Source organism: Mastigoproctus giganteus, chromosome 11 (assembly GCF_048544385.1).
Source record: "Mastigoproctus giganteus isolate SK-2022 chromosome 11, ASM4854438v1, whole genome shotgun sequence".
Taxonomy (NCBI): Eukaryota; Metazoa; Arthropoda; class Arachnida; order Uropygi; family Thelyphonidae; genus Mastigoproctus; species Mastigoproctus giganteus.
In genome coordinates this window covers 35,120,503-35,133,627 of record NC_143585.1, presented here as the reverse complement: position 1 = coordinate 35,133,627, position 13,125 = coordinate 35,120,503, and the positions used below count along the sequence as shown (strand labels likewise).

Sequence of the window (13,125 nt, the reverse complement as noted above, 5' to 3'; positions counted from 1 at the left end):
GCAAGGAAACAGAAGTGTACACATCCAATCCTTGGTTGTCATCGAAATAAAAGAAAGAAGAATAATTAAAAACTATGTAAGTGAATCCGGTGAAGCCAATAGTCTTTACGAGGACTTTCGTTAGTTAAAGAACGTCTTCAGTTGGCAATGTGTGGGGAGAGAATGCGCATGGTATTTTAAGAATAAAAAATTATACTCTCGTGATGCCTTTTTTGACATGTGGGAACTTTAATCTCGAGAGGTTCCAAATTGGGGAAAGATTGAAGGGGAGTTTAGAATTTAGAATTTTGAGGTTAGAGTGGTGCTTGTACCATTCGATAACTAGAGCTTCATATTGAAGTATTCTGTAGCTGGATTTTAGTTTAATGATGGAAATGGCAGAATCGATGAGCGGGTTGTGGTTGTGAGTCTGGGCATGAGTTGTAAGTTCTGTGACAGATTGGTTAGACGTGAGACTATGGAAATGGTAGTATGCACGGATGTTGGATGTTTTTGATGAGCTAAATTTGGTAGTGGTACTTCCGATATAACATGTGTTGCAGTTTGGTTGACAATTAATGAGGTATATAATATTATTAAGGTCGTTTGTAGAATATTTGTATGTGTCTTTATAGGTGCTGAAAAAGGATCCTAATTTGTTGTAGGTGGAAAAAAAAAGGGAGATATCAGTGTTGTTAAATAGGCGTCGGAACTGTCCTGATAGTTCATTGTGGTAACGGAGGACTATGCGGATGTTAGTTTTATTTTTGTCTTTGGTTGGGATGTTAGATTTAATTTTATTTTTAGCGTTAAGGATTGTATTTAAAATGAGTTGGTGGGGGTAACCTCTGGATATAAATTTGTCGGTAATATACTGTATTTCATTGTGAAGGTCGGTGGGTGAGGAACTGTTACTTTAGTGCATTGTGAATTTGGTTATATAAAACTGCCTTTTTAAGTGTTTAGAGGGTGATGAGAAGCAAAATGTAAGTATTTACAGGTGTTTGTATTTTTCCTGAAAATTTTCGTATTTAATTTTGTGCCTGTTATATAGATAGTGAGATTAAGGAAATTTATCTGATTGTTCTGTCCAATTTCAAGGGTGAATTTAAGTCTATCATGTACAGAGTTAAGTTTTACGAAGAGGTTATTAATAATGGATCTGTTGCCTACTACAAGAATGTCGTCGGCATAGCGCATGTATAATTTTAGTTCAGGGGGAAAGGGCTGTAGAATTTGGCTTTCAATGGCGGCTAGGTAGATTTCGGACAATGGGGCCGAAATCCCTAAGTCCCATTGGTAAGCCATATATTTGTTGGAAGATTTTTTCGTTGAATCTAAAAAATCTTGCTTCTAATAGAAGGGTGGTGAGTTCAAGGATATGGTCTATAGAAAGGGAGGTACGTGTTGTTAAGGTATCGTCTGTTTCTAAGAACTTGCGTAAGGCTTGTAAAGTAAATGGAATATGGACATTTGTGTAAAGAGAAGTAACGTCATAGGAAGCTGGGATGTTTGTATCGGATATTGTGATATTATTAATTTTTTGAAAAGCTTGATTGGTGTTATTGATCTTGAATGTGGAAAATTTAGTAAGGGGGTTTATAATTTTGACCAGGAAGGAGGATAAATTAGCGAAAGCTGAATTGCTATATGATACAATTGGTCTTAAAGGGTGGTCTGCTTTGTGTAACTTGATAATCCCAAACATGTGGGGGAGGATGTTATTGCGGATTCCAATTTGCTGTAGTGTGGAAAGGTTGATTTCCTTATTTTGCCTGAGTTTCCTGAGAATTATGTTGAGTTTATTTTTGAGTCTTACGATGTTATGGTTATTTACATTTATGTATGTGTTTGGGTCTGCTAAGATGGATTCTAATTTTTCGGTGTAGGTGTCTTTATCTATTATAACAATCGTGTCACCTTTATCGGCTTTTTGAAAAATAACGTTGGAAGTTTTACTGAGTTTGTGTAAATCCATAAGCTGTTGTTTTTTTATATTACAGCAGGAAGAAAGTTTGGTATTAATAATACTATTTGTTTGGTGCATTAGACGCCATTTATCGGGATGATGTTCGAGTTTGGACTGGAGTTCAACAATGCAGTCTTTTATAGGGTAATGTTGATTTTTGATGGCAAAATTAAAGCCATATTCCAGGCCAGAAAGTTCAGCGGGTGTTAAAGATCTGGAAGAGAGGTTAACGGTGGTGATTTTTGCGGGGGAACGAGTCGTGAGGGAATTCCATTTTTAATTATGTCTTTGTATTATTTCTTGGTTGGTAGCATTAATACGTATATTGTTTTTGTTGGTGAACTCAATCCAGTCATGATGGGTCATTTCTTTTTTAAGGTAAAATCTGAGTTGGTGTATACTATTTAAAAGGCTATATTTTTTATTATATCTCTTCCTGATTTCTTCACGGATGATCAGATCATAATAGATGTGCGGTGTACGATATGTGGATATTTTTTGCAATTATTTTTTAGGAAAAAGGCGGGCAAATTTAGGGATGATATTGTGGTGGAGACATTTTTGTAAAAAGGCAATGTGTAACTTATTGGAAAAATATTTGATGAGTGTGCTGGTTAGTTGAGTTTTTTTATGATTATTAGACATGTCTAAAGGCATCGGGGAGAATAAGGAATGTGAAAAAATTAAAATTAGAGGAGGGGTGCAGATAAGGTGTCGATTATTACCGTTAAAAATATCTTATTAAATTTGACAATACGAAATTTTTAGAATCTTCAAGTACCGTGTTAATAGACTAGAAAAGAATAGCGAAAGCTTAAAAAGCGGTACTCACCTTGAAATTAATCTGCGATGGTTTACTTAGGTAGTGTGGTTAATGTTTAAGTTGAACTGTTAAATTGAAAAATTAAGTCAAAAAAGCATCACGAGAGTATAATTTTTTATTCTTAAAATACCATGCGCGTTCTCTCCCCACACATTGCCAACTGAAGACGTTCTTTAACTAACGAAAGTCCTCGTAAAGACTATTGGCTTCACCGGATTCACTTACATAATTTTTAATTATTCTTCTTTCTTTTATTTCGATGACAACCAAGGATTGGATGTGTACACTTCTGTTTCCTTGCACCCATTTAACTCAGTCAACTTTTACCTACTTCCCTCCCTTTTAATTTTTCAATTTAACAATTCAACTTAAACATTAACCACGCTACCTAAGTAAACCATCGCAGATTAATTTCAAGGTGAGTACCGCTTTTTAAGCTTTCGCTATTCTTTTCTAGCCTGTTACTTAACTTATATAAATACAGGAATACCTCACATAGTGCGGGTTTCGCTATAGTGCGGTTTACAAATTAAAAAAAAAAATAATAAATTAACTGCGTTATGCACCAATACATTTGATATGCATGTATGTATTATAATGTCAGCACGTAGGCCAATGCATTGTGGATTCAAGGCCACGCTTGACTGTTGTCACAACTCCCATTATATACGGACTCTGCTAGTATTCATACATTAGTAAACAGTTTAGATTCCGAGCGGTGAAGTCGTTCACTGTGTGTAAACTGTACAAATATTTTTCGCTGTGTATTTTTATTAAAGATTATTTTTTAAAAACGTTATACTTTTATATGCAAATATGAGTGGAAAGAAGAAATGTAATGGCGCTGAGTGTTCTAGTTCCAAACATTGAATGAGGTATGAAAGTAAGGCAGGCATTGCAAAATGACATTCGATGTTATAAAGAGATGTATGCGGATAAAAAGAAGAAAAGAACTGTGCAAACTAAGCTGATCAATTATTTTTCAAAATAAAAATACGGTACATACTTCACTTATATTCTTTTGGTATGTACATACTGCAATAAAAATCATTTGTACTGTACTTACCAGTATTTTTCATTTTAATTTCTTTTTTTTGCAAGAACTTCTTGTGCATCAATTTAAAGTAAACAAACACCTATATATTTTTGCAACTCGACCCATATAATCAAATTGTCGGAACACATTACATTAAAATACATACTAATAATATCTCGATCAGCGCAGTTTCGTATAGCGCAGTATTTTTTTGGCACGAATTAACTGTGCTGTGCGAGGTATTCCTTTACTACAAAATGAGTTTAAATATGATTTGAAAACAATTCAAATATAATATGAAAACTTCAATAACAGACATTATTGTTACCAAAGTTTCACTCACTGAGTTACTCACATATTAACAAAGTGAAATATTGAAATCAGTATAACCCAGAAAAAAAAGGTGAGCGAAACATAAGTACCTTAATCGGTTTCACTTATTTTTTTCTGAGATAGCCTGTATTTAATCTATGAATGAAATTTTACTACCACATAAGTGACTTTGTACAAATCTCTACCATTTCTAAGAGTGCCTTATATACATAAATGTTATTATGTTTGAATAATATTTTATTTATTGGAGTTCAGCTGGTTTATACTAGAGGTTTCAAACTCAGAAGTGCAAAAATACATGACCTCATGACCACTGGCATTTATGATGGTCTGCTAAGTTATGAATGAATTTTATTTAAATCTTATGTTAGTATATCTGTACAAGTTTAATCCTGTTATCTTGTGAAAACTGGCAATGCTCTGAGACACACAGCAAACTCAGATGGCTGCACACCAGTTTGATATGCCTAGTTTATACCATTACTTACTGGATACTGTTGCCCTTGTTCTAATGAGCACTTTTTTAAAAATTTGCTTAATTTTAAAACAATTTATTTAGTGGTGTTTAAATTAACTAAATTTAAATTAAATCAAGCTATAAGAACAAATTTAATTCTTATCTACTATACTTAAAAAAAGTATGGTTTTAATTACCTGTAAACTGCATTATGAGATATTTGATCAAGGGTTCCAAAACCACCTCTAGAGTTACTAAGTTACCAGAAGCAGCTACAAGTGCATCAAGAGTTAACTGATGGCAGTTATTTCCTGAAACAGATTGCAAAAGTAATGCTAAAGTAAAAATCAATCAATGACTTTTATAATATTGTATTAAAATATTAGCCTCTGAAAAGAACATTAACAACCTACAATAAGTAAATAATTCATTCTTAAAAAAAAGAAAAAAAAAAAGCATCTAACAGGAAGTTAAAATTGAATTTATTGCACTCCTTTAGGATACATCTAATCATTAAGAACTTCAAAAACTACAGAGACAGCTAGTGTGTCAATAGCATGAGATTAAAATAAAAATTATAAAAAAATGGAAAAATTTATGTGGTAAAGCCACAAATTGACTAAAAGAATTTACAAATTCGCTACCTTACTAATTCAGACTGAAGGGAAGGACGAAGGCACTTTAAATTTGAGCAAATTTAAAATTTCTGAATATAGAATATATTTAAATGTAAATTGTCTCAAGCCATAGTTCATAAAAACAAGAAAAATTATTCACAATCCAGCAACATATTTTAATATGTTAATTCAGATGTTATCAGCACACACACAAATACGATGAAAACAAAGAGAATTTTATGAAATTGTTTGCATTTAAAACAAAATGAAATACAGAGGATAAATAAAATAGAACACAAATACAGCAGGCCCTTGTTGTAATGTGATTCGCTTTACACTGATTCGCTATAAAGCTGTTCTTATATTATAACCTGTATCTGACTATTATGCTGTCACAAATCACTATAACGCTCTTTTACAGATTGCATTTTTGGCATATTTAATGAAATTGTTTCATTTGATGGAGTCAATAGCTTGAAAATGAATAGCAAAACAGCATTAAAACGTTTCCCATGCCGACTTGAGAAATTTTCCCACGCTCAGTGAAATTTTCTCGCATGCTAATTTAATTGCAGTACAGTGACCTGTTACATAGTTCTGAGATCAACATTTTCAAAAATGATCAAGTATATTGCTTGTAATATTTGCGTTATATGCATTTATCCGAAGTCTAGTCATCACTCAGTACAGTATTAGACATCGTGCGTAACGGACAATTTACTCGAACGTTGTATTATAATTAATGCAACCAGTGCAGTTATATTTTCGAAGAGTTAATAAATGGCAGATAAGAATGAAAAAGCAACGTCTGGACACAGTATGAAGACTATAAATGTAAGAAAAAGACTGAACTTTAAAATTAAATTAGATGTTTTGAAGCGAATCGATTCTGGTCAACAACAAGTGGATGTGTGCCATAATTTAGGACTGGCAAGTTTAACTGTAAGAACAATTATAAAAAATAAAGAATTAATTTTAGCAGCGGGAAAGACAGCTGTTCCACTGCAAGCAACTAGGGCTAGGCAGGCTATTAGGATTGAAATGGAGAGACTTTAACTAATTTTATTGAAGATAATATCCAATGCAGAATTCAGTTAAGTTAAATATTATAAAAAAAAAAAAAAAAAGAGAGAGATTAGCCAATATGATGATCTAAAGAAAACTCACCAAAAAAAAAAAAGTCAAACTAGTTTTAAAACTAGTAAGGGCTGGTTGAATTGATTTAAAATCCAGGGAGAAGCCGCAAATGCAGATCAAGGAGCTGAAACTTTCAAAAAAGAACTTGTTAAAATTATCGAAGAGGAGTATTATGTGTTATACTTCTCGACAAGTTTATAACACAGACAAAGCAGGACTTTTTTGGAAACGAATGCCTAAAAGAAGTTTCATATTGAAAGAAGAAAAAAACATGTCAGGTTTCAAAGCAGCGAAGGATTGGTTGACTTTATTGTTGGTGGTAACGCTGCGGGGGATTTAAAATTAAAACCCCTTTTAGTTTACCAGGAAGAGGGCCAAAGTACAACCCAAAATCGACACATTTTTCATGATTAAATTAAATCAATTAAAATCAATTTAGATCAATTAAATTCATGATTTTAATTGGAAATTTAAGTTTAATTTTGATAGCTAAGTAGTTACCACATAATTATATACGTATGTAATGCAGAATATTTTATATGTATAAATATTTGAATATTAAATATTTTGACTGACATTTGTGCATCTTTTCACTATCGTTTATTATCGATTAGGAAATATCTTATGGCACTGACCGCAACTCACAAAATACATGTTACCTTATGGGAATGCGCCGCTCGCTTAGCGCGGATTCACTTAGAGTGCTGTTTTTCCGGAATGAATTATCAGTGTTAACCGGGGGTTGCCTGTAATAGAATTTTTAAACAATAGACCACCATTGTGTTGAACATTAATAACTAAATTTAATCAGATATACTCGGTCCCTATCCAAATGTACTGTCATTTATGAAGAAATCAGAAATATCCTGTTAACAAGGACCTGCCATATTGCCATTTTATAATGTAACTCTATTTCTTTTAGAGTGTAGAAATATTTTTCAAAAAAAGCTAACTTCTTCCACTGTGCAATTCAACCTTTTCTTTAATTCATGCTTCTTTTAGAAGCATGAATTAAAGAAAAACTTCTCACTTCATTTATAGATTTTTTCCCTTGAAATGCTGTTATTTCATCTTTTTCTAACCACATTATCACATCCCACAAATTAATATTCTTTTTGCCATTATTATGCAATACATTTTGACCCTCTTCATATCCCTTCAAATAAATAAGAACATAATTACTAAATAGCTTTTTTCATGCTTTCTACCATACTCTTCTTTACTTCATTCCAACTTGCATGTGTTGAATAGAGCAGAAAAGTCAATGGCCAATATTAAAAACTGCAACAGTATAAAAATTTGCATAAGTGGTGTCTTTTTTTCTGTATACAGAAGTCTTGCAGTTGAGTTTTTGTTTTACTTTTTGAAACAGGATGTCAGCAGTTCTGACATGAGGATTTGGATAAGTCATCCAATCCTTGTCGATCGGCAGGTCATTATATAGAACTGGAGTAAGAGAGGATGGATGGTATATTGATATATTTCATAGCCTTTGATCTGCAGACTTTTACTTCGAAGTAAAACTGTCATGATGGTTTGTGGACTCTATCCATACAAAGTATAGCAAATAGCACTTCCACAAAACCATCCTAAAAGCATATATTCACACTTTGAATCCTAAAATTAATTTCTTATGCGATATTATTGCAATCATTCAGAATGCTCCCCAAGTACTTGAAGTCTGACTGATTTCCACTGTTTATGTTGGGGTCTCGTTATTCTTATTTCTAAGAATAACGAGGTTTACGGTATTTTGTTTTACTATTGTTTATTTTTTAGGCCAATGAGATTAGCTTCTTTTTCCAACGCTATTAAATTGGGGATGTCATCACTAACCAGGCACCAGGCATATGTGAAGGCCTGGTGTAGTCTATTCATGTGCACTTCTTTCCCAGTCTCTTCCACTCTTCTTATTACTTTTTCCAAAGCCAAATTAAAGAGAAGAGGTGAAAGTGCATCACCCTGTTTTAATCCTGTAGCGATTTCAAAGGGTTCAACATTTCATTTTTTTAAACTTTAATCATGCATATTTTTGTTATGGTGTAGTTTCTTGGGGATTATAAATTTTAACATTATATTCCAGAGTTCACGTCTTCTAATATTATCACATGCCTTACTGAAGTATGTAAAGAGCATGTGCATGTCCTAGTCATTTTTATATTTTTTCTCCATGAGCTGCCTGACTGTAAAGATTTGATCAATTGTGGAGTGGTTTTCTTAAAATCATATTGGTGATCCCCACAAAGGTGTTTCCTTTGTGTCCAGTAAGTTAGTTTCTGTAATATGATATTTGGCAGAATATGTCACTTATACAAAAGAAATAAATTCACAAAAACATAAAACCTTCAATTTCTGCCAAAATACTCATACTAGAGAAAAGCCAATAACAGCAACAGATTCAACATGGATGCAAAGTTGAATAATATATATAAGAAACAGTTATATATTTTTTCCAAGATAGTTCATCCTGAGATGATATTTTTGCTTCAACATCTCTGATTTAAATTTTAATTTGCAAGTAAGGTCAGATCATAGCTGTAAGGCTCAACTACAGTCAATGTCAATCTTTCAACAAGGCTTGGTGGTCATCATCATCATCATCATCAGCCATTTTCAATCCACTGCAGGATGAAGGCCTCTCCAGCAACTTTCCAGTTCCTTCTGTTTTGAGCACTGGACATCCATTTACTACCCACAAACTCATGAATTTCATCTATCCATCTCCGCCTTTGTCTTCCAGGTTTTCTTCTAGCTCCTCTTGGGTACCATTCTGTTATTTTCTTAGTCCATCTGTCATCATTTCTTCGAGCTATGTGTCCTGCCCAAGACCATTTTAGTTCTTTAGTTTTGATAAGAATGTCCTTTACTTGAGTTTGTTGCCTAATCCATGTGTTTCTCTTCTTATCTAACAGTCTGATTCCCAATATGATTCGTTCCATTCTTCGCTGTGTAGTTCTCAGCTTCTCTTCCATTCTTTTGGTGAGTGCCCAAGTTTCACTTCCATAAGTCATGGTGGGGAGTATACATTGGTTCATTATTTTACGTTTCAGACAAACTGGGATATTGCTCTTCAGTATGTGACTATATTTCATGAATGCTATCCATCCAAAATTTATTCTTCTCTTGACTTCCAGCCATTTATCATTATTACAGCTAATAACTTGTCCCAGATAAGTATATGACTCCACCTTTTCAATTACTGCTCCTTCAATCATTATTTCCCTTTCTGTGGCATACTTGTTCATCATTACTTTTGTTTTAGCCATATTCATCTTTAGTCCAAAATCCTTACTAGCTGTGCATAACTGATTAAGATTTTCCTCTAATTCTTTGGGATCATGGCTTATGACCACAATGTCGTCTGCAAATCGTAAATGGTTTAGGTACTCTCCGTTCACATTGACTCCTTTCTGCGACCAGTCTAATCTTCTGAAAGCTTCCTCAAGGGCAGCAGTAAACAGCTTCGGAGATATTGTGTCTCCTTGTCGAACTCCTTTCTCAATTTTAAATTTCCTACTGTCTTTGTCTAGTCTAATAAAGGAGGTAGCACTCTCGTATATTTTCTTCAAAATCATAATATATGGGGTATCAATGCCTTGTCTTTCCAGTGCCCGAAACATTGCCTTATGCTGTATGGAGTCAAATGCCTTTTCATAATCCACAAATGCCAGGCATAATGGTGTTTTATATTCATTTGCTTTCTCCATTAGCTGTGATATTACGTGAAGGTGATCCATAGTTGAGAATCCTGTCCTAAAGCCAGCTTGCTCTTTCGGTTGATTCTCATCAAGTATTCTTTCTAATCTGTTAGTAATGACCCTTGTGAACAACTTGTAGATGTGGGATAACAAGCTAATTGGTCTATAATTTCCAATTTCTGATTTATCTCCTTTCTTATGCAGCAAAACTATGATTGCATTATTCCACTGCTTAGGCGTCACACCTTTTCTAATGCACTTTGTGAAGAGCCTTGCCAGTTTTTGTGTTATGTCTCTTCCTCCCAATTTTAACAACTCTACAGTAACTTCATCTTCCCCCGGGGCTTTCTGATTCTTCATTTTCTTCAATGCATGTTCTACCTCATCAGGAAGAATATTGGGTATGTCGTATGTGTTGCTACTTTGCAATCCATCTTCCCCACTGCTGGCATCATTCCCCTGCTCCTTGTATAATTCTCTATAGTAGTCTTCTGCTATTTGAATTATGCCTTCTCTGCTGTTTATAAGTACACCATCGCTATTCTTCAGTTTCAGTATCATTTGTCTTTCTGTATTACTGCTCATGGCTGCTGATTTAAATCCTTTGTTTTCCCTTAATGCTTGTTCTACTTTTCTTGTGTTAAATCTTCTTATGTCCTCTCTGAGTCTCTTTCTAATGGCTTTGCATAACTCAGTATACTCAATTTTCTCCCTGTCAGTGTTTTTCTTGCTTTTCATTTGTCGTCTTCGGTTCATCATGACAAGTGTTTCTTGACTAATTTTTTCTTCTTTGGATTTCTTTTTCCCTATAGGTTTCTTGGGCTTTATCACTTTCAAAAAGTTGTAATATTCCTCGTCGATATCTTGGTCCTCAGCAGTCTGCAGAAGCTCATACTTGTTCTTAAGTTCCAGTACATACTGCTTTTTCTCCTCTTCTGTTATCTCAAAGACCTTTGTATTATTTACTCGAGTCAGTTTTTTCCTTTCCTTTCCTACATCTATATCAAGTGTACATCTTACCATTCTGTGATCACTTCCAACATTTACCTTATTCAGGACGGTAACATCATTCACAATATATCTTCTGTTAGTGAGGATGAAGTCGATTTCATTAGTAGTTAATCCATTTGGACTCTTCCATGTCCACTTTCTGTTCACCCGTTTCTTGAAAAAAGTGTTCATTACTGACAGTCCTTGAGATTCTGCAAATTCCACAAGTCTTTCACCTCTTTCATTTCTTTCACCAATTCCAAAATTTCCTATAGTTCCCCTTTCTGTGCTGTTTTGTCTTTTTCCAACCTTAGCATTGAAGTCCCCCATAATAATAGTGTAGTGGGTTTTCTGCTCATCTAGAAGACTCTCAATTTCGGTGTACATTTCTTCAACCTCTTCATCATCATGGCTCGATGTTGGTGCATAAATCATTATAATCTTTAGCTTGTATCTCTTAGAAATCTTGAGTATTAGTCTTGACACTCTTGGTGATGTACTTTTGAATTCCAAAATGTTGTTTTTAAAATCTTTATGGACCAGAAACCCAACTCCACCTTCACTCCTTTCACTGTTTCCATTGGTGTACAGCAGATTTCCACTTGATAAACTTATAAGTGATTCATTTCTTCTTCTTGTTTCAGCCAAACCAATGATATTCCAATTCACATTTTCTAATTCCTTTTCCAGCTCTAATATCCTGTCTTCACCGATGAGTGTTCTTACGTTATAACAGGCCAAGTTCAGTTTCCGTGCATGGCAGCCTGGTCGTACCCAGAGATTCTTAGCACCCTCTGCTTCCACTCTAATCCTCTCGCTGCCGTAAGAGGGAGAGTGAAAGCTGCTGGGGACTGAGGGCCATTTGTTTCGTCGTGCTTTCATATTGCTGGAGGGTTTGGTCTTTTCCTCTTCACGCTGACCAGGCGTCTTGAAGAGAACCACTCTACACGTTCGTTGCCACCTAAGTGACGTAACAGGGCTTACCATCGAGGAGGTGTGCATGAGTGGATTTTAGGGAGGCAGGCCAACCGGACTTCTCCTAAATCTTCTGTAATAGAGAGATATTGGATCCATCAGTGTTTTAGGCTGAGTGTTTGATAACACACAGGATACCTGTTCCCCTCTAAGCCCCTTGGTGGTAAGGTTATTAAAAATGACTGAAATATGCCATCCATATATTTTTACATAATTTATGTTTAGCTTGCATTTTAGTTTTTTTGGATTTTATTAACAAATTTTTGCCTTCTTCAAAGGCACACAGCCTGGTGAAAGAGAGAAGATAAACTTAGGAAGTAAATTCAACTTTCTGTTTTTAAAGTTTTTTAAAATTCTTTAAATTTTAACTGTTTAATTTTCAAGTTAGGAATTACAGCAAGAGGAAATGACAATTAAAAATCTTTTCTCATGAAAAATGAAATGGGGATGAAATCACTTAACCTGTGATTCAAAAACATAGGGACAAAGCTACAACAAGGCTCAGAATAAAGCAGCCTAAAAAGTGTCCACATGTATATCAAATTGTAAAAAGGGTCTGTTATTGCATTGTGTATTCTGCTGTGAAAGCATGAAACTGCAATGAATATCTGTGAAAAGGTGTTCATCATATAGCATTTTTCCCCCCATCAAAGTGTACAGTATAAAGTGAAATATAGCTAAGGAAAGTTCCATTGATCGAAACTGAAAGTACACTGATACAGGATGTGAAATTTTGCTAACATCTATTAAGAGTGGCCTTTGAGAAATTCCCAGTCTCCAAAATTCAAATAATGATGCATAATGCTGGTTTTTTTTTTTTGATCAGATCCAAGTTGCACATGGGCTATATGATTCTGCTAAGATAAGAAGCAGAAGGAGGAACCATACTGCTTAGAACTTAGTATTGTAGCACAAAAATGAAACTTTTCTTCAAAACACATTTTGCTTTCTCAGGAATGATACATGAAGTTGTAATTAACAAACAACTTCATGTAACATCCATTAGAAAGAAAAATGTATCAAAAGCATCAACTGTCCTATGATCAAAAAAAGCACAATATAGTGTGATTTTTTCTGATCACAGGACTATTGGTTCCAACTTCATTCAAGA

The 13,125-nt window shown here is 34.2% G+C and overlaps 1 protein-coding gene across 1 annotated transcript in view; it reads right to left on the bottom strand.

Moving 5' to 3' along the window:
• Window positions 1-13,125, bottom strand: part of Mms19 (MMS19 nucleotide excision repair protein) — a 180,965-nt gene that overhangs the window by 55,854 nt on the left and 111,986 nt on the right. The window contains exon 16 of the mRNA XM_090384395.1: window positions 4,795-4,908. Within this exon, the coding sequence (XP_090240521.1) occupies window positions 4,795-4,908 (114 nt within the window). The remainder of the gene's footprint in view (window positions 1-4,794; window positions 4,909-13,125) is intronic.